We start from the raw sequence: 20,575 nt of genomic DNA on the forward strand, positions 1-20,575 counted from the left end.
TCTTATACAGAGACTAGGGGTGCTAGCGGAGCATACTAATCAAATATTGTAATCACAAAATATTGGACCTCTGTAAGGGATAAGCAGCACATGGCACCGCCCATAAAATATCAATCGATATAAAACAGATGCCACTCCTAAGGCAGTTTATATACTTGTCCGCCGCTGCGATTGTACAGCTGAAGTCTGCTGGAACACCAGCGGTCATGGATTTTGTTCTCCAAGACAATTCCCAATAATAACTTGCATTGGGCATATCAAAGATGGATATCTATACGATCCCTACAGTATTTCGACCCTTGATCTGTAATGATGAATGCACTTAGGTAGTTGTTCCAGCGCACTACGCGACTTTCTAGCTTATCCAGTGCGCGTACGTCCTGGAACCCGGACGACAACTCTAGTACATAAGAAACTCACGAATAATCCATCAAGATAGTTAATTATAGCCCAAACACAGCTAATTAGCCAGGAAGCCCTGTTTTCTCCAGCTTGTAGCCAGCTGTATACTAAAGCTAAGCGATGATTGGCTGATAAATTGGACGGTCATGTGACATGATCGAAAGCGCGAGAAAGCACTCGAGCATACGAGCGCATATTATCATCCATCTGGAATCCTCCACCATTTTCTGGCTGATACAGCAGCTGGTAATCTAGTAGTATCGAGAATATCTTACGCGAGGTATATAGGAGCCCTTGAGGCCTCGTCTGTCCATCATCACATCGCAAACAAGAACAACTCATCTACCAAACAAGCTCTCAAGCAATCCACCATCTTCCAATACAACCTCTTCGAATAAATCATCTCTCGAATAAACCAACTCAATCACAATGTCTCTCTTCCAAACCTTCCCCTTCCCTAGCGACGACTGGTCTCCCCTCTTCACTCTCCTGGACGACTACGACACCCACCGCTCCCGCAATGGCCAGCGCCGGAGCAAGCCCACAGTTCGCACCTTCACTCCTAGCTTCGATGTCCGCGAGTCCAACGATGCCTACCACCTAGACGGTGAACTCCCCGGCATCGCCCAAAAGGACATCGACATTCAATTCACCGACCCACAGACCCTAGTCATCAAGGGCCGTTCTGAGCGCCAGTACCAGTACAGCTCCGGCACTGACGATTCCGCTACTACCGAGAATCAGCAGCAAGATGCTCAAGCCCAGAGTCAGGCTGGAGGAAGCAGCACCGAGGTCACCGAATCCAAAGCCGCCGAAAAGCAAGTTTCCAAGAACAACAACAACAAGCCTCGCTACTGGGCGAGCGAACGCTCTATCGGCGAGTTCCAGCGCACGTTCACCTTCCCGGCTCGTGTGGACCAGGATGGTGTCCGGGCTAGTTTGAAGGATGGCATTCTTTCGCTTGTCGTGCCCAAGGCTGCGGCGCCGGTTTCGAGGAAGATTACGATTCAGTAATCGACTTCTTGAGGGGCGCAGCTGCTGTCCTCAAAGGACCATAACGATACGAATTGAACGAATGGTGTACGGATGAGTTTTGGGTTAGCGGGTGTATGAGAGCTTTCTTTTTTTTTTTTCGACTTGCTAGGTTTGATTGATTGCTTTGGGACACTACACTGCTTTATTGTCTTTTTGCTTCAGTTGAATTCTGTATTTATCCCATGAGAATTCGATACTTAATAAGAACTAATGACTTCGCTACTGCCGCCTACTTGTAAAGATCTCGTACATTAGTAGGAAAAAGATAGAAGAAGTGGAACTCGCCTGCTATCGACGCATGACTATCCTATGCAAGGGCCCCGTTGCGCGTATGAAGGAAATTGGACTCTTTCATACTAGTCCCTAAGCGTGTGGACATAATTCAAGCAGGTCAGGTTGCAGGTGCGCTTACCGTAACTACTCTGACCTTACAGATATGTAGCATATATCGGATATCACCAGGCAGCATAGGATATATTGCTGTATCATGAAGGTCGCTGTCTTTGGGTTCTCCAACAAATCAAAATGCTGTCCAGGACTGAACGAAGAATGAATCAGCATATTACCAAGCTATCTAAAGGCTGGAATAATGTCCTAGAATGCAGCTTGGGAGGCAATTCCAACCTGGGCATGTTTGCAATCCCACGAGGCTCCCGCTGTGATTCGACTGCCAAGGCCTTATGGCAAACCCCGGATCAGAGCACTTCGGGGTTTGTATGTATCCTTACTCATAGCCTCATCAGTAGCGCCTACCACACCCTATCAATTAGGGTCCGGTAATATACCCTGCAGAGATACATTCTTAGAGATATCTCCGCCCCCTTTAAGAACATCAGGAACGTCTCTTGTATGGCCGAGACGAGACTTGGCGTATTTGAACCTCAATCTCAAAGCTGTATGAGGAAGAAGAGGCGTGATGTACCAAGAGAAGTAGAGGAGAATGCAAGCAAAATACCAAATCCCGATACTGGTCAGTCGGGGATTGAACAATCTTAAAAGGCACTTGGTTCCTCGAGTTTCCCTCACATTTTCAACAAGGGATCAGACCAGCAGCCCTGCGACAAGATTCTTAACTACTATCACTTTGAAGCCGCCATGGAGTTCCTTCTGAGAATCACGCTTCTAGGCGCTGGCTTGTGCGCAGTCTCTACTTGTGTAGCACTCTCTGTTCCGGCCGAGGTGTCTTCCCTCCAATCGCCAACAAATGAATACGACCCTGAGATTGTTGCTCTCCCCGCCTCCCCTTGACACCTCAAATAGAATAAACGCGGCGCTAACATACAAGCCCAGCTGGAATTATACCGCCCAACCGACGAAGAACGCATTCTGTACCCCTCCTACCTCTGGTACTTCGATCACCCCGACCTCCTCAGCGACCCCTCCTACCTCCTCACAAACGACTACGGCACCAGCTCGGCGCATCTAGTTGAGGCCTCAAACAAGACTTACTGGAGCCTCCAGTCCCGCAGCTCCTCCAGCCGCACCAGCATCAATACCGGCGATCTGAACAAACGAGCCAGCATCCAATACATCAACTCCTACTTGGAAACCGGCTGCGTCCAGGCCTCCTTTGATCGGCAGGTTCAAAACCCTCAAAACGGCCTCTGCTACAACTTTTCGAACTGGCAGGCAAGGTCTGCCTTTATTGTCGGCGAAGGTGACCACCAGGTAAACTTCTATGGTCCTCAAGGGCGCGATTGTTGGAACAATTACGTGGGTGCTGTGAGGGGGTACAATGGCTGCTGGACGATGCCGCGTTGGGATGCGTATATAGAGAATTTCTGGCCTTGCTATACCTGCTAGGGGTGATGATCGTTTAGTTTGCTCGGAGTGCTCAGGTACTATCTGGCATCTCCTAGCGCGGCGAGGCTGTATGTTGGCCGAGAATTTTGATTGCGCTTAATACGTACTGGCAGGGCGTTGCTTTCCAAGAATAAGCGTGGAGAGCAGCCGTTGAACTATGCATTGATATTAGTTTTTCATAACCCCCTTGGTAGCAGTAGTACCCTATTGTTAGATAAAGGGGTCCAAAAGTCAGCGATCACGATCAGCGGATACCCTACTACGACAGGATGCGAGTTGTGCGGCCTCCAGTTATTATGTGCTGTTTCTCCGTATAGGCCAATAACGTTGTAGGCCAACCATAGATGAAACAACCGCCATGCTACCCTTCTACCACGGGAAACATAGTATCACCTCCACCACATACATAAGTCCGAACATTACTCCTCTAGTATCCTTATAACCTTCGCAAAAGCACGCCGCTCACCGTGCTCCGTGATACCAATAATATATTCGCGCGTGACATCCATATCCCTAGGCCCAGTATTGCATATTTCCAAGTCGACAAAGCGAAAGATATAGGCGAGGGCCATGTATAGCTCAGCGTACGCCAGACTAGATGCGCCAGCAGTAGTTAGCCCAGAGTGACTAGAAAGAGCCTTGCGGGATGAAGACCGGCGAACGAACTAGGGGAGACAAACTTGATGCCTAGGCACATTCCACTTCCTCTCCCGAACGCGGTCAAGTGGCGATCGAGTTTCTCGCTACCTTCGGAGTGTATCCAGCGGTTGGGATCGAATTTGTCGGGATCGGGGAAGACGAGGGGGTTACGGTGTACAAAATAGCTGGAGGTGCTCATGGAGGTCTGTATTCATAAAGGTCAATAGAGGCTACCCGCTCATGGTGGATACGTAAACGTACGCATGGTGGGATGGTGTATCCCTTGTAGATCAGTGTCTCATCAGGAGCTACTCGGGGAGTGCGAGACAGGATCGGTGTTGTGACACGGAGGGATTCGTTGAGGACTGCGGTCTGTTATAGGTAGAGCCGTCAGTAGCGGACCGGGGCATAATAGCAGCTTGGTGGAGAACTGACCAGGTAAGGAAGCTGCTCGAGCTCTGACCAAGCACATGAAGATGACAATCTCGGCAGGACCGGCTTCAGCTCTGCGCGGAGGCGACCAAGCATAACTGGATCTTGGTAGACATAGTAGGCCGCCACCGTCAAGGTGCTCCCTGTAGTCTCCGTCCCCGCGCCCAGCAGGAACAAACTCTCTTCTTCCAGCCGCTGCTTGCTTCGCTCGGCTGCAGGCAGAGTAGGGTCATTCAGCTTATGGAATATTGTGCGACCAGCCTGGGTAAGCTCAGACTTTTCAGTGCCACTAGGCTCTGTCGACTGCGCGCCCGCTTCAAAGACTGATTCCTGAAAGTCTATCAAGCTGCTCTTGCCTGACAATATGCGCCGCTTCAACCATTTCGGAGATAGGCGAATCAAAGGCGGAATAAATGGGAACAACCTGTTGACATGACAGAACCGACTGGTTTCACTCACCGAGCGCCGAACATCACTGCGAAAGTCGGCGTCTTCGACGAACCCCCACAGCTTGCCGTAGCTATAGTAGGTAATGATATCAGCAGTAAGGGCGGCAAATGCGTTGTCAAGTTGCACTGGGCGTTGCGACTGGCGGAAGTCCTCGAATATCTGGATCAGTGCTCTAATGCGCTCCTCGATCATCGGTGTTAGATCGATAACCGATCGCTTTGAGAAGAAATTGCTGGGTATGGCGCGTCGGGACCGGTGGAGGTCGTGGTTCACAGTTGCTATCATTGAGGTTGGAAGAGAGAGTCCAGGAACCCACTTAGGGTCCCGATCGCGGCGCCGGCTAGATGGCGCATAGATCTCGTCGTAGAACGAGGGATCACTGATTGAGATCTCATGAGGATTAATGCGCACGATTGGGCCTACCGGTATTAGAGGTCTCATGTGAAGAGTTAAGAGGGTAAACCCTACCGTACTGGCGGTGCATGTTCTCGATTTCAAACAGAAAGCGTCCGCCGATACATATGTCGTAGTAGAATTCGTACAAGTAGCTGGTTGCTGCTAGCTTTGGGCCTGGTATTTTGCTCAAGGGGTGGAGGCATACTCGGTAGATTGCCCTGGTTATCAGAAAAATCACCGTTCCAGAGAAGAGAAGCCAGGGGAAGGGAGTTTCCATCTTGAACTTCTGGTCAGGGACGTCAGTATTTGGAGACAATGGTGAGATTGTGAGCTAAAATCTTCCACTGGCGTGGTAGCTTCTATTTGACCAAGCATGGAACTTCCGGGCAAGGCTATGACTGAGAGCCCTCCATTGTGGACAGGATGCATTATAGTGGCCCATTATACCGTCACAGACAAGTATCCGATTCAAAACATTGCATGGAATCGGATGGTTCCAGCAGTGAATTTCCCTCAGTGTCAGAAGTCATGCAGTTGCTTTAGAGGTGTCATCTCAGGTGGATAAGCAGAGGTTACATATCTCTTCTGGGGTCGATGTGCGGGGTCTTGGGAACCTTCTTGGTTTTATCCTTCGCCGTGACACTTTGCTACGTGATAGAAGGGCTCTTGCCTCCCTTAGGAGCTGGCTCTATCTAACGGTTACATGGGAGCCGCGAGGTCGAAACTGAGTACCATCTATCTGGAGGTCTACCAGGGTATTTGCTCAGTAGGTCCTGCTGCTTGACCCTTTTCATACGCACTGCGCGGAGATAGATGAAGGGTCCATGCATGACCCCGCGGCGCCTGACGTGGATATCATCGAGAGGCCAGCACATGTCCAATAGCTTTCATGATAACTAGTGAGGTAGAGCAAACGTTGTCTCACTTGTGTAACATTAGCTCTTGAGCTCAAGTGTCCAAGGGTCAGCTTCTAACTCCCCTCCTGCCACAGCCTTTCCATGAAAGCTCTTTAAGAGCTTTGACAAATCACGGTTAAAGGTAAGTGCTCTTATCTGGAGGCAAATGAATCCCATGATCAATATTCAGACGTGCCCTTTTCACTGTTGCGAATCAGCCACAGATGTATCGATTTTTACCGAGCGAATACCGTGAGATCAGCTTAAATTTTAAATTATGGCCGGGACATACCCTGTACAACCTAACTTTAATATGATTGAACAGAACGAGCTGAAAATCATCCTTAAATCCTTGAGGTAATGGCCAAGTCATGCTCTCATAACAAGCTCTAATAGCACTTTTGAATATCCTTCATCTTATAACCAGGTACACTTTATAACGACGAGAAGATGTCAGCTTCAATCTCGGGCTATACACTGCATTTTGCTGACGGCTGCTTACACTTGGTCACAGGCGTTGGTCTCAGCAGATGAGCAGCAATCCCATGTTGGTATACGTTTCTGTGGAGGGTAGGGGACTAGAGATGAACACTCTCCTTAACTTCTTTCTAGGACACGGTCAGGTCTGTCAATATCAAAAGGGATACGTCCATTATTTGTAACATAATGCTGGTATCAATACAGAAATATTGGTTGAACCCCACAAGAGAACAGACAGTCTCGCCAGCTACGTCTCTGCGAAACAGAGGATCTTAAACAACATTCCCTCGCATATATTCATTCTTAGTAAAACGCCGGCCGCCAACCAGGTTTCTGTTTATAGTCAGCTTTCAGTCTCAGAGTGTATACTGTTCTGAGCAAAGGGACTACCATACTCGCGTTAACCTCCCATAGGGGAATAATCAGCATGGTAGAGAATACGAATGCCTTCGGTCATAACATTCTTTCCATTTTCGGTCTCCCCAGTGCTTAGAAATGCCTTCCAGGGCTGGGGCTTTGGGGTGATGACAACCTGCATTGGTGCGGTGTAGTCAGAGAGTAGTGATTTGAGAATGCTTCAACATGCGGCCTGGAAACTGAGTGTAAATCAAGGTATACTGAGCGCTCACGACTGAAGGAAGAAATGATGCAACGTTCAGGTGTCTGGGTTCGACTGTCTATGGGGCAGTCTTATATAGCAACGTTCGAATGCCCTGGGTGAGGCTAATCGGAATGGTCTGCTTAGTTTAAGCCGATGTCCGGGAACTGTATCCGTGCTTATTCCTTGTGTTCAGTAGTTGCGTAAACTGTCTGACACGGATCCATCGGACGAGGCTCAATCGCACTCAAGAGATATGTGGCGGTATTATATCACTCATATAACGCTCGTAATCCCTCTACCACTACCACCTCCGGGTGATATTGTGTCAGTAACGTTCCATCGTACTCGAGGAATGTATAGCAGAGGAAAATCACTCATATAACTGCCGCATCCTATCTGCCCATATCTACCTCTAAGCGATATCGTGTCACTAAACTAAGATCGAGTCTACTCATGTAGCTCTTCTGGTATGTTATGTATATAACATCGAAGTCAAAGTCGAAATATAAGAAGACCAACGGAGCCAGTCAAATTGACCAATCCACCTAGCTCTAAACAGCACCATGTCCTCTCACCTTTTTTTACTGGGCGAGAACTGCCCAACCTTCAAATGTTCCTTTGACCACCTGAGCAAAATTGACCTATATCACAGCGAAAAACCGTACTACTTCTCAGGCCCTTTAAGTGTCAGCGAAGAGAGTTCCCGAACAAACATCCACTACACTACGCATGATCATATCGAAATTCAGGATCTTCGTGGTCAGGAGGATCAGCTCAATCTTGACCAGGATGGGTTTGTTTTGCTCAAGCATCCGCCGTTGAATAGTCTCAGATCCGGTCTTTACCGGCCCACTGATGAGCAGGTGTATGCTCATCTTGAACAGGTTCGAGCATTTATCAAGAGCCATCTGGCTGCAGAAGAGGTGCTGTGTTATAACTACCGTGTATTCACCGCAGATATCCAGAAGCAATGTCGGCAGCCTGCTGATAATGAACTATCTCCAGTATCGCAAGACAACGCGAGAGCAATCCAAAGAAACCATGCAAGTATCCAGAGACGGCGGCTCATTTGAGAACCCACAACAGCCTGTTGTTGTGCCGCACACCGGTAACTCATATCTGCCCCTGCCCCTATCGTGAATCGCTGTATAACGTCCCGTCATTAACCAAATCCTACATCCTTCGCCAGACCTAACCGAAACATCCGGCCCAGCTCGCCTCCGCCGCCACCTCACCCCGTCTGAATACAAGAAATACTCAGACGGAGAAACCTACCGAGTCCGCATCCTCAACTGCTGGCGATCTCTCCTCCATACAGCCGACGCACAGCCTCTCGCAATGTGCGACTACGCCTCCATCCACAAACCAGACCTCATACGCGCGGATCGAGCGTCCAGAGAATATGCCGGCGAGATATACTATCTGCAGTATGACCCCTCACAGAAGTGGTATTGGATTAGTGGACAGAGTCCAGAAGAGATGTTGGTGTTTGTGAACTATGACTCGGAGGCTGTGGAGCATGGTGGTGAGGGAGGGAGTGTTCCTTGTATGTTATGCTTGCGCCTTCTGGAAAGCGGTCTTATGGGATTGTCGGAGGGACTAACTAGACATAATTCGGTATAGATATGGTCCATTCGTCGTTCTTGAATACGCGTGCCGGGGAGGATGTCAAGCCGAGGGAGAGCTTGGAAGTTTCGTTGATTGTTGTTACTCAGAAGTGAATTGCTCTAGCTGACGAATAGACCTTGTACTTGGTCTACATACTGTCGCACAAGAATGAATGGCCGTTGAAGAGCGGGAGGTAGGGGGGAGTAACGAAGAAGGTCGGAAAGGGCGTAATCAGTAAGCTTTTATCCAGCTTGTGACCAGCTGCCCCTATTGCTCTAATGACAATCCTCACATGCCGTATCTATCAGGACATTGCAGCCAATCTATGCGTAAGCGAAGTGGTTTTCTGTGGTGCACCACTGTGCTATAATAGCAAACAGGATTCTGACTAGTTTTAGCGGAGAATACACATCGTTCCTTCCACTACTATCAATTTCAAGCTGGTCTAAGTTATGCTATATAGGCAGACCACCCAACTCCCGGTCCAAGAACCACTGATGCTCGCGATATTGTACAGGTGTAGGCTCTTTATTCTATGACTGTCGACATGACCTCTTCCACTGGCCTCGATCCCTGCATAACACGAGATTGCATATTCACAAGCAACATGCCGCTTAACTGTTGACTGGTGACCTCGGATAGTATTCGCATTCAGGCTCCTCCCAATCCTCCGAGAACTCAATTGTCTCAAAACACGTCGCAAGTCCCTTGTCGACGGTGTCAAAGTACACAAAATTTGCTTCCCCCTTCTTCCCCTTCCACCATCCTTGCATCACGGGCTCAAACCCCTGGTCCTTCATAACCCTCTTTCGCTCCGCCATCGGCAGGTCATGCATTCTAAAGGCAAGATGCTGGACTCCCTCCTGGTTGTTATGCGTGTCCAAGTAGTCTTGCATAATGGACTGGCCTTTGACAGGCTGCATAATTTCCATGACTGGTCCCTGGTCATCAGGGGGCTGGGAAAAGGCAGCGAGAACTTCAAAGAGATCGGATCCTTCTTTGTCGCGGAGTTGCTGTTTGGGGACTGTGGTGGAGTTAAATCTGAAGACGCGGAATGGGCCGAGGCCGAGGCGCCCGAGATTATCGAGTGTTTTGTAGAGATTGGGTGTTACGATGCAGACTTCGTTGAGGCCTCCGAGGATGCGACTTGGCGGTTTGTTCGATGCCATAATTGGGGGATGTAGGTATGGACAAGGGTTGGCTTGGAGATTGCTAGTCTTTGTGAGGTTGGGACGGTTCTCTAGTTCTATATAGATACCGATAGCAGAACAAGCGACGTGGCGTTGACGCAGGGGGGTGTAGTTGGGCTGCTATGGCGTAGTTCCGAGTAGATTTGATCGTCGTGACTGCCGTTCCATGGTTGTTGGCATCGGAATTGAGTCGAAGATGTCACTCTAGGTACTCCACGTCTCCACACGCTTCCAGCCCTTCTCCAATTTCCTCTTCTCCAAATTTCCTACAACGGACCATACCCCAAATAACCACGAAATATCACCTGAGAGGGCCACACCAAATGGGCGAGAAGAGGGTCATGATCTGATGGTCGTCAGCTATCCGCCCGCGAGTTTCTCCAACGCACGAGTCCTTGGAGGGTAATTCTCTTTCCCAGCTTTGAGACCTATTGTACGAATATGATGTAGGTTAAGGATTAAGAAATCAGGGTTATGACTAGTGAGTACCTACTTTATGCACTTTTGTCTTTCGTAGTTACTACTATCACGGTGCGTATACCTACCATGGAGGATATGATTATAGGATAGTTTGGCTATGTCTGCAGGTTTTGTTATAGTAATAGCCGTCCTAGTACGGTTAACTATTGGCTAGGTGTAGATAAAAGTCAAGAGGCTGAAGTTACTATGTCATCTATGAGATATCCCTAGAGATTTGAACCTTCCTACTGTTCTTCGCCAGCCTTCACCTTCTCATAGCCCCTCACAAGCTCCGGTCTTGCCTGAATTCTCCCCAGCCACTCCTTGACGCCGGGATAGTCCTTCAAGTCCAGCCCCGCAAACTCGTACTGCCTCACCCATGGTTCAAAGTGTAGATCGACAACACTGGGCTCATTGCCCTCAACAATCCACGGGCCGTCATGACTTTTGATTTGGCCCTCCAACACCCCAAAGCACCTATAGGCCTGCGCCTCATACCGTTTATACGCGTCCTCGTTCTTCACCTCGTTGTAGTGCCGGAACCAATTGCACTGCCCAATCATTGGGCCCATTGTACTCACAAGGAAGCTCACCCATGTGTCGATCTCCACTTGACCCCTTTCGCCCTGCTCGGGCCGCGCGCTGAGCTTCCTGTCTTTGTCGTAGACTCGCAGAAGGTAGTTGATGCATGCCATGCTCTCCCAGCTGGTAATCGAGGTGTTCGGGTCCTCTAGAGCCGGGACGCGCCCGTTTGGGTTTATTGCGAGGAATTTGGGGCCCTTGACGCCGTGCTCGTCTGAGCCGAAAGTCCAGAGTTTGACCGTGTAAGGGAGGTTGAGAAACTCGAGGACGATGGCGACTTTGTAGGGATTAGGCCCTGTGGAGTGGGCGTGGAGGGTTAGAGGTTTGATGCCGGTCATCGTTGCTGCTGGTCGATCCTGTTGAGATGGATTTGGCTGTGGATGGATCGAGGAGGGGTTAAAGAACGAAATAAATAGCACTGTTGGCCCAGGTAGATTTTAGCAGGCTTATTGGGTTCAAAATAAAGATCTTAGGCAGGAAACATGTACTTCTACTCCACCGTCAGAATGACATAGATGATTTGTAATATTGTCTCCAACGGAGCCTTTACTCCAATATATCCCACTGAAAGCGGCTACCGACCCCAACAAGGAATTAATAATGATATTGGATGATGCACCGAGCAGTGTACAACTATGTAAGATTTCCATGGGAGCTGCGATGAGGAAAGCTATATAAGCCTCACTTAGTGAACTCGAAACTACACGTCCTTAATCTTCATCATCTTTAACCGCCGTTTCTATACCACACGTACTTCACCCTCACCATCTACAAAGCTCTTTCCCATCACCATGTCCGACACAAAGCTCTTCCAACCTCTCAAGCTGGGTCAGCTCCAGCTCCGACACCGAATTGCCATGGCCCCGATGACCCGCTTCCGCGCCGACACAGCCCACACGCCGCTCCCCTACATGACAGAGTACTATGCCCAACGCTCCCACACACCAGGAACCCTTCTGATCACAGAAAACACCGGCGTCTCCGAGACGCACGTGGGGTACCCAAACAACACGGGTATCTACACGCAAGCGCACATCGACGCGTGGAGAAAGGTCACAGATGCCGTGCATGCAAAGGGATGCTACATTTTCCTCCAGTTGAACGGGGCCGGCCGGACAGCCGACAAGGGCTTTCCGCAATTGGCGCCCAGCGCTGTCCCCTTGAGGCAGGAGGACAGTGCAATCCCGATCCAGGACGCGGGGCCGCCGAAAGCGATGTCCGAGGAGGAGATCCAGGAATGCATTCGAGATTTTGCGCAAGCGGCAAAGAATGCCATCGTCGCTGGGTTCGATGGGGTGGAAATCCACAGTGGGAACGGATATCTTGTTGATGAGTTTCTCCAGGAATCTATGAACCACCGCTCTGACCGGTGGGGTGGATCTGTCGCGAACCGGTCACGATTTGGCTTTGAGGTCGCAAGGGCTGTTGTTGAGGCTGTGGGCGTTGACCGGGTGGGATTTCGTATCAGCCCCTTTAGCACTTACATGGGCGTTAAGCCTGTGCAGCCTGTGGAGCAGTTTCTGGACCTGGTACGGAGGTTGAAGGGCCTCGATCTTGCGTACCTGCATATCATCGAGGCCTGCGTGGATAACTGGTATGATGTTGATCGACATGATTCGATTGAGTTTCTTCTGAAGGAGTGGGATGGCAAAACTCCTGTGGTGGTTGCCGGGGGCTACGATGCGGTCTCGGCTAGGGAGGCCGTGGATACGAAGTATGCGGCCTTTGACACGGTGGTTGCAGTTGGTCGCGGGTTTCTGTCGACGCCGGATCTTGTCGCTAGATTCAAGCGCGGGGCGAAGGTAAATGCTTATGACTCTGAGACATTCTACGCTCCTGAGCTCCGGCGGGGGTATATCGATTACCCTACCGCTGATGTGGATGCGTAAATTGAGAATAGGGGGGCGAAGGGCTACTCCCTTTGAGCTTGGTCATTTGAAATGATCTATCTTTTAGTATTTAGATACAAATTCATAGAGATTAGAAAACACCACAATCAGGAATTAGTGTAGCGGAGTGATCAGACACGCACTATCCCAGATTGATACGCCTTACTACTGCCTTAAATCATCAACCGCAGCTGTGACAGGCCTTGATTTATTTGCCCCTATCGCTCATCTAGTTGGAAACCCCTGAACGCGCCGCATAGCTAGAAGACCCCATATGATGACTGTAGTCACGAAGGTAATAACCACCAGTATCTAGCTCACAAGATATCAAGGTCACACCCGCCACAAGGGCTCTGGCTGTCCTCTCAGTCTAGGTACCATGAAGTTCACACCCAGACCAGAGGGGATGTAGTGCACATTGCTAGTCATCAAGCTGTTCTGGTCTATAAAGCAGGCTTTCGTCGATGCAGATCAACATACTATCTGTCTAGGATCATCGTGTTGGACGGGCTTTAGTTTGGTAGGATCCGGCACTCGAACCACTAGCAACATACTAGGGCACTTTTATATCTTTCCTGGCGTCAAGCTGAGTGCCGCATTATACTGACTAGTACAACATAGTAACTAATAAATAGGCCTATCTTGACTCCTCGGTATGGGTTGCAGCGCTTCCACCAGAGCATCGTTATTCTTCGCCTCCGAAGAAGGGGCCTCTGGTGTGTGAGCTCGACAATCTCTTGTCAGTGGAAGGTGCCGGATAAATGCCGAGTGAAACAATCTAGTCTGAGCGTTCTATATACCTTGTTCTTCTAATACAAATCCGGTCCAGGGTATATACAGTGAATATGGGGTTCTGTATCACTCAACTCGGGTAATTGCCGGTCATCGAGGCCGGGAAGACCCCGAATGACGGACAACGCACGGAGGTAGAATGGATCGACGATTAAATAGATCCGACCTCGGAGGACTCTTGGAGGTATTCTGGGGGAGCTTATATATTGCGGGGCTGGCAGTAGATACATGGCGTTATCTTCATCGACAAGGCTTCACTTTCCACGATGTCGCAGAACTACGCGGGTTATATCACCGGAATCTACAACAATGAGCTTACAGCAGACATCACCACACGCGTTACTGCGGACTTCCGCGGGTTAGAAGATCAAGCACGTCGAGCACTGGGCGCGCGCGCATTTAGCTATGTCTCCGGTGGCGCCGGGGAGCTGGGGACCATGCATCATAATCGGCTTGCTTTTCAGCAATGGCAGTTGTGAGTATCGAGACTGACTTTACTGCCCTGATCTTTCATGATAGATCTGATTCATTACCTTGCAGGACTCCGAGAATGATGCGTGATGTAGGTTATGCACGGGACTTCGCTGGGCTGTTCGGTCTTGATACTGACGTGGACCCGTAGATGTCCGCACAAGACGTATCCGTGGAGCTCTTCGGTCAGAAATACGCGAACCCTATCCTCATGGCACCAGTGGGCGTACAGAGTATCTTCCACGAAGACAAGGACACCGGCGTGGCCGAAGTATGTCAGGAACTCGACGTCCCATTCATCATGAGCACGGCCAGCACAAGCTCAATAGAAGAAATCGCAGCAGCCAACAAAGATGGTAAGAGATGGTTTCAGCTCTACTGGCCACACGACTCAGAAGTCACACTATCGCTCCTAAAGCGCGCAAAGGAAAGTGGATTCTCGGTTCTAGTGATCACCCTAGATACATGGGCACTTGCCTGGCGCGCCGGCGACCTCGATGAAGGATATGTACCCTTTTTCCAGGGCATTGGCAACCAAGTTGGCTTTAGCGATCCGGTCTTCCGAACCAAGTATGAAGGGAGGACTGGGAAGAAGATCGAAGATGATATCGTCCAGGCCTCGCGGGAGTGGGTTTCGGATCTATTTGCTGGCAAGGCGCACACTTGGGAGGACCTCGCGTTTATACGCAAGAACTGGGATGGCCCTATTGTGCTTAAGGGGATTCAGCATGTTGAGGATGCGAAGCTTGCGCTGCAACATGGGTGTGATGGAATTATTGTATCGAATCACGGAGGTGAGAGTTTAACTAGGACGAGGATTAAGAAACGCATCGCTAATCACCAGCAAAGGCCGGCAGGTAGATGGCGCAGTCGGATCCTTAGACGTTCTCCCAGAGATTGTAGACGCGGTTGGAGACCAGCTAACGGTACTCTTCGATTCCGGCATACGCTCGGGGGCCGATATCATCAAGGCACTCTGCTTAGGGGCTAAAGCGGTCCTTGCTGGCCGCCCAGTGATCTATGGGTTGGGCATTGCGGGCAAAAAGGGGGCGAAGCATGTTCTGCAGGGCCTACTGGCGGATTTTCAACGAGGTATGGCCTTGACTGGATTGTTGAATGTGGATGACTGTAACCGGAGCAAGCTGCGCAGAGGCCCTGCTTACGGTACTGGTCAACTTGTTCTCTAAGGTAGTGGATATGTAGGTGTCATGAACAATGAGTTCATTTTAAAGCCACGTCGATGTTGAAACAGGATAGTTCACGGGAGTAATCCAAGTGCAGACAGCATCAGTAGAGAGACTTAAGATAAAGGTAAACAGCGACCCTATGATGAAATAGTGCTTTAGGGCTATTACCGTGCCAAAAGGGTAGCTCGGTCTCGCATAGTAGCCACTGATAAAGACCAAGCAAAATGCACCCACAGAACATGTCTACATATCCATCGAGTACATAGCAGACCCAACATCCAGCTGCGCGGCAAGGTCCAGAACCTCCCCAGGTTTCAGCCCACCAATAGTATTACCAATAAACAACTCCCAGCTCGGATCGTCTCCCGTGCCAGGCATAGCCGGGTGCTCATTGTTCCCAGTAGACTGCACGGGCGGCGACGGAGACTGGAAGTGCAATTCATGCGGAGTGAGCGGCGTCATGACCTTCGTCTGCATCTCCCGCTGCGGTCGCCAACACTACCGAAAGTGATACTGCGGCAGCTCAGAAAAATCACCAGATCGTCCAGGACTTTGGCGACTTTGCACAGACTGAAGCGCAACGCCCGGACTTTGACCAACTAAAACCTGTTGAAGTGACCGAATCCCCCTATCCCAAGTGGAGGTTTGGAGACGGCGTGCCCGATGATGGCGCAAGCCTGGCCCAAGACCACCATGAAATCGATCCATATGCCCCCGATCGACCCAAGATCAACAACTTATCGCTTGCTGATCTCAGGGATTGTGCCTCGGCCGGTTGGCTTCCTCAGCACCGTCAATTCGAAGGGACAGAAGAATCTCTCGCCCTTCAGCTACTTCCAAGTTGTTGGGCACGACCCGCCCATGTTCATTGTGGGCTTCTGGCCAACATTCTCCAAGGCCTGGCAAGCAGTTACTCCGTACACACTGAAAACTCTTGGCTTTTTGAGGCTGAGCAGTGTCTTATCAGCCTCTGACTCAGACATGACAAATCCTGATCGCCAGCCCCTGATTCAGGAGGGATCTCCGTTCTTCCCCATGCCCCCATGCCACATCCACTGCTTCCGCCACATTATTACTCCTACTGCAATGGACTCTCGGTCAAGCTCTTCCTCATCTGGCTCCTCCTCCGAGCCCTCTCCCCATCTCGCCCATGAGTTTATGTTCGTTGATGTTCTAAACGACCTCTCCCAGACATTTGGAGTAGGTCGGCAGAAGAAGGCCTTTCTCTCCAGAAACTCCCATCTGCGCAAGAAACAAGCCTCGATAGATCGCTTAAAGATCTCCCAGTCTGCTCCCATCCGTGTCTCAAAACAAAGTCAACTAGCTCATAGAACCGCGTCTCCACCCGATGCAACAATATGGGGCGATTCGCTAGTGACTGCAAACAACGGCCAGGGAGACGTGGATCCCTTTTCCACATGCTCCATACCCATAACAGCTCGAATGAGTGTATACCTGCATCACTGTACGTTCCTCCCTTTCTGCTAGCCATGTGAGGTTCATGTCCTGAACGCTGGCCAGACAGGGACCATGTTGTCTCTTCTTCATATCCCATCGAGGGTGCTCGGATGAGGGACTGGTGGTGGCAGAAGGCGATCTCCTCACCGGCTATACTTCAGACCTTTGTTTTTCTTGCTGCCGGTCATAAGGCGGCACTCCAATCTCGCCATCGGGTCGATTCCCAGGTGGTCCGGAAATCCACAGTAGACTCGCTGCATTTCAAGGGCTGCGCCATCCAAAGTTTAAACGTTCTCCTCGCAAATCATGAGACAGCAGTGGCGGGATCGACGGTGCTTCTTGTGAGCGCAATCATGACAATCGAGGTGCGTGGTCCCCGATATGTCCAGCATGCAGCTTATTAAGAGCCCTATGCACAGGCCCAGAACGCAGACCTCCAGGCCTTACAGGCCCATATGAATGGGCTGCAGACACTTATATCCCTAGTGGGCGGGCTAGATGTACTGGAGCACTTGACGCTATCCACAGTATACCAGTGCGCCACCGGAATCCTTTGTCTAGACCCGGCTCCTACTAACCATTCACCATCAGGAGTGTCATCAAAATCGCGGCGCTATATAATGCGCCACCGATCCTTCCAATGTCAGCAGAGTTCCGCCGCCAGGTCCGGCACGAATCACAAATCTTCCACGGCGACGAGATCGAGTACAAAGATGATACACCTGCACTGGCGCAACTCGGCACTCGCTTCAACACAGCACCTTGGTCAACAAAAATCCACCCGTCGATGGTGTCCCATATAAAAGTCTTTCGCCGCCTAATCCGACACTTTGAGATTGGCAGAGTAAATCCGGACGTAATTGCACCGACTGATAACGACCTGTTTGTCTTATTCCAACATCAACTGCACTCTACACACTATCCTTCCCATCCTCCCAGCGTCAATGAAACCCTCCGTCTCTCTCTACTGGTCTATCTCAACATCCGCGTCTCGAACATCAGCAAATTACCAATAATGAAGTTTATTGCAGAAACTCTCAAACAATCCCTCGCGGAGCCCGTATTTGGCTACTTTCAAGTTACCGCGCCGGATTTGCTATTCTGGATTCTATTCCTAGGGGGCATGGCATCGCGAGAGTTCAACTCACACTCCTGGTTCGTGCTTCGTCTTGCGCAGTTAGCGAAGGTTCTAGCATTGCATGAATGGCGTGACGTCCGGGCACTTTTGGGACAGTTCTTCTATACAGACCATCATGGAAACACAGCAGGGGAGGATCTATGGAATGAGGTTCTCGCTCGTTTATGTCGAGATAGTGGCCGCGGTCCGGATCTAGCGGTAGTGCCAATCCGTTGAACGATCCATTCATGACGCATTCATATCTATGTCCATACAGCCAATATATACCCAGGTGTACAAGCAGCAAACACAGCTTCCTAACCTCCCACCTCCCAATCAAACCCACTTCATCCAGCTTATATGTGATCAACCCTAATACCCACAATCTTCGCCCCCTCCGTAACCGTCCCATTAACCGGCGCCGCCAACGCCCCCGACGTCGCAACATAAAGCGTCCTCCCATCCACCCCACCAAACAACGCACTCGTCCCCCCCGCAACAGTAAGCTGGTTCTCAGCACCGATAACCCCCTTCACAACCCCGTCACTTCCCACCCTCGTAACCACATTCTCAAAGTTCCCCGTGACAAATAGATCACCGCTCGCCGGATCAACCGCGAAATCGTCGCCCCAGATACCCGTCGCGAGTGTCGTATACGCACCAATCGCGCGGCCGGTAACAGGGTCAATACGAACACGGTTAACCGTTTCTTTGAGGCTGTTTGTGTAGTAGAGGTATACCGCGTTGTTGATACTAACAGTGTGGATGCCGTTTATCCCAATGTTTGTCCCATTAGGCGGATTCATGCTCTCATCCTCAAGAATGACCGCATACTCTCCGGTCTCTGGGTCCAGACGGTAGACGTTGCCTTGCTGGCTATCGCTAATAAGAAGAGATTTGCTCTCATCTTTAGAATCCGGATCCAGGACTGTCATGCCATTTAAGAAAGCCGCTTCGGGGATATCCACGATTTTCTTCGCAGACACACGATCTAGCCGTGACCCGGTGAAGTATACGTCCCAGATGGAGTAGCTTCCTGGTGTGGATTGACTGGTTTCGAGGCTGAAGTTGCCGACGACGACGGCGTAGTGGTTCTCTGCGAATTCGGCGATGCCGAGAGTTCCGGTTGCGGAGGGGAAGGTTTGGATTAGTTTGACTGAGGGTTCAGTCAAGCCAGTGCTGGAAGGGCAGCGGCCATTGGTTTGTGGTGGTGTGATTTGGTAGAGGGTTGGGATGTCGAGGCGGGTTGTGAGGATGCTGTTTCTAGGACCAGTTGCGAGGTTTTCGAGCCAGGAGCCGTGGGGGAATTGGTAGAGGGTTGATATGGGGTTGTCTTGGGCTGTGGTAAAGGTGGTGATGGAGAACGCGAATATGCAGGCGATTGCTCTTAAGAACATTTTTCCTATTGCATTTGCTGATAGGAGGACTTGAGATTAAAGAAAAGACAGACCGGTAAGGCTGTTGAGAGACGGGTTTGATTAGGTTTCTGGGCAAGCTCGGCAAGCATACGGCCTTTTATACTCCAGCTTGAGCAAGAATCCAAGTCATACTTCGCGAACGAAGATAGGAAATGAGCTTAATGGTGTAAGCGAGAAGCTTAGGTCGATGCTGACGAAGACGCCTGCGTGCTTACTGTCAGCCCAGGGCCCTGCACCAATGTTTCTTGACCAGGAAGGAGTCTAATCGGGCGTCTGTGAGATATCGCCAAAAACGGATGGGCGGACAGCACGGCCGACGGGTCCTCTTCTGTATAATGACAAAGCTCTAGATCTTTGGCTCAAGATTTGGAGTCAATCTGAGACAAGAGGTCATAGCCTTGCTTGTTTCTGAGACTGGCGTCTTGGCTTTCGACCACAGGGCGTGCATTAGACGAGTTTCCATAGTAGGGCGCGGCTGGTGACACCCATCAATCAAGGCTTATTCATCTCTGACTGATATCTTATGATGCTGCAGTACTGTACTGACCCGGTGCTCATTTCTAGCTAAGTACGTTGGGACCAAAGTGATGTCGAAATTAATCTCCGTTTGAGTTGTCTACAGTAAATGTAATGGCAACCATCTCCATCAAGAGCCGTGGCTTAAGGTCTCCATGGACGCTGTTACCAGCTCTGTATACACCTAACATTTATCAAAGTAACCAAACTCGAGGCTGACGCCCTCAAAAGGTATCATCGGCCTGAACCTATCGCACAGATTCCGAAACGCCATCTATTTCTTCATGTTTTTTAATTACAGGATACACACAAGCAACGACCTTAGCCAGAACGGCTGGCTGCTTCCGTGAAATACAGGGAAGACCTGTTGTTACCGAGGGCTATTTTAGATATCATTTTCGCAATTGTTCCGCTTATGTTAACACTCCGTTGATCTCCCAATCTGTTATGTCCACTCTCTTTTCTGATTAGGGGGTGTGGTGAGTGCAACCTCCCGAGGCCGATCACACAGGGGAAGAACCTTGTTCGCCGGAAAATACATCCGTTAACTTGCGAGGCTGTTTTTACCCATATTGAAGGTCGCCATACCTCCTAAATGCCAGTCCCCCCACTTTTTAACCGGTCTTGACGCCCATGTAAGCCAATTATACTCCCAGGGAAGAGTGGATTCTGTTTTTTGGATCTGTGATTCGGTACTTGCAGGTGTCACAGTGTGCACATCCCTTGCGTCCTCATCCCCGGATTTGGTCTAACT

General features: G+C 50.2%; 10 protein-coding genes across 10 annotated transcripts; 5 read left to right on the top strand and 5 right to left on the bottom strand.

The window, feature by feature from the left end:
- Positions 1–722: 722 nt before the first annotated feature.
- On the top strand, positions 723–1,659 carry BJY04DRAFT_202954 (Hsp20/alpha crystallin family protein). Its single transcript, XM_073713287.1, has one exon. The coding sequence runs from the start codon at positions 832–834 to the stop codon at positions 1,414–1,416; it is 585 nt and encodes a 194-aa protein (XP_073564679.1). The 5' UTR covers positions 723–831; the 3' UTR covers positions 1,417–1,659.
- A 2,000-nt stretch (positions 1,660–3,659) lies between these two features.
- Positions 3,660–5,718, bottom strand: BJY04DRAFT_233211 (cytochrome P450; the record flags this gene model as incomplete). The annotated part of the gene is made up of 5 exons (XM_073719916.1): positions 5,230–5,718; positions 4,315–5,180; positions 4,141–4,251; positions 3,921–4,084; positions 3,660–3,834 (listed from the first exon to the last, which is right to left on the bottom strand). Exons 1-5 carry the CDS (start codon positions 5,432–5,434, stop codon positions 3,660–3,662), a joined length of 1,521 nt encoding a protein of 506 aa, XP_073564680.1. The 5' UTR covers positions 5,435–5,718.
- A 1,979-nt stretch (positions 5,719–7,697) lies between these two features.
- Positions 7,698–8,855, top strand: BJY04DRAFT_224563 (uncharacterized protein; the record flags this gene model as incomplete). The annotated part of the gene is made up of 4 exons (XM_073718008.1): positions 7,698–8,078; positions 8,140–8,242; positions 8,324–8,680; positions 8,758–8,855. The coding sequence occupies 4 exons, from the start codon at positions 7,698–7,700 to the stop codon at positions 8,853–8,855; spliced, it is 939 nt and encodes a 312-aa protein (XP_073564681.1).
- A 201-nt stretch (positions 8,856–9,056) lies between these two features.
- On the bottom strand, positions 9,057–10,524 carry BJY04DRAFT_172942 (uncharacterized protein). The gene has a single exon (XM_073709270.1). It carries the CDS (start codon positions 9,909–9,911, stop codon positions 9,357–9,359), a length of 555 nt encoding a protein of 184 aa, XP_073564682.1. The 5' UTR covers positions 9,912–10,524; the 3' UTR covers positions 9,057–9,356.
- A 1-nt stretch (position 10,525) lies between these two features.
- BJY04DRAFT_172941 (glutathione S-transferase family protein) lies at positions 10,526–11,451 on the bottom strand. The gene has a single exon (XM_073709269.1). The coding sequence runs from the start codon at positions 11,309–11,311 to the stop codon at positions 10,637–10,639; it is 675 nt and encodes a 224-aa protein (XP_073564683.1). The 5' UTR covers positions 11,312–11,451; the 3' UTR covers positions 10,526–10,636.
- Positions 11,452–11,662: 211 nt separating this feature from the next.
- BJY04DRAFT_233215 (alkene reductase) lies at positions 11,663–12,897 on the top strand. Its single transcript, XM_073719917.1, has one exon. The coding sequence runs from the start codon at positions 11,765–11,767 to the stop codon at positions 12,860–12,862; it is 1,098 nt and encodes a 365-aa protein (XP_073564684.1). The 5' UTR covers positions 11,663–11,764; the 3' UTR covers positions 12,863–12,897.
- Positions 12,898–13,920: 1,023 nt separating this feature from the next.
- Positions 13,921–15,312, top strand: BJY04DRAFT_233217 (lactate 2-monooxygenase; the record flags this gene model as incomplete). The annotated part of the gene is made up of 4 exons (XM_073719918.1): positions 13,921–14,129; positions 14,195–14,216; positions 14,277–14,919; positions 14,975–15,312. The coding sequence occupies 4 exons, from the start codon at positions 13,921–13,923 to the stop codon at positions 15,310–15,312; spliced, it is 1,212 nt and encodes a 403-aa protein (XP_073564685.1).
- A 114-nt stretch (positions 15,313–15,426) lies between these two features.
- On the bottom strand, positions 15,427–15,882 carry BJY04DRAFT_172970 (uncharacterized protein). Its single transcript, XM_073709271.1, has one exon. It carries the CDS (start codon positions 15,787–15,789, stop codon positions 15,556–15,558), a length of 234 nt encoding a protein of 77 aa, XP_073564686.1. The 5' UTR covers positions 15,790–15,882; the 3' UTR covers positions 15,427–15,555.
- Positions 15,883–16,288: 406 nt separating this feature from the next.
- BJY04DRAFT_202963 (uncharacterized protein) lies at positions 16,289–18,259 on the top strand. The gene is made up of 4 exons (XM_073713288.1): positions 16,289–16,777; positions 16,834–17,135; positions 17,190–17,305; positions 17,362–18,259. The coding sequence occupies exons 1-4, from the start codon at positions 16,294–16,296 to the stop codon at positions 18,122–18,124; spliced, it is 1,665 nt and encodes a 554-aa protein (XP_073564687.1). The 5' UTR covers positions 16,289–16,293; the 3' UTR covers positions 18,125–18,259.
- On the bottom strand, positions 18,244–19,348 carry BJY04DRAFT_233218 (uncharacterized protein; the record flags this gene model as incomplete). The annotated part of the gene is made up of 1 exon (XM_073719919.1): positions 18,244–19,348. Exon 1 carries the CDS (start codon positions 19,282–19,284, stop codon positions 18,244–18,246), a length of 1,041 nt encoding a protein of 346 aa, XP_073564688.1. The 5' UTR covers positions 19,285–19,348.
- Positions 19,349–20,575: the final 1,227 nt, after the last annotated feature.

The sequence above is a fragment of the Aspergillus karnatakaensis genome (genome assembly GCF_047715665.1).
Source record: "Aspergillus karnatakaensis strain CBS 102800 unplaced genomic scaffold BJY04scaffold_94, whole genome shotgun sequence".
NCBI classification, from domain to species: Eukaryota; Fungi; Ascomycota; class Eurotiomycetes; order Eurotiales; family Aspergillaceae; genus Aspergillus; species Aspergillus karnatakaensis.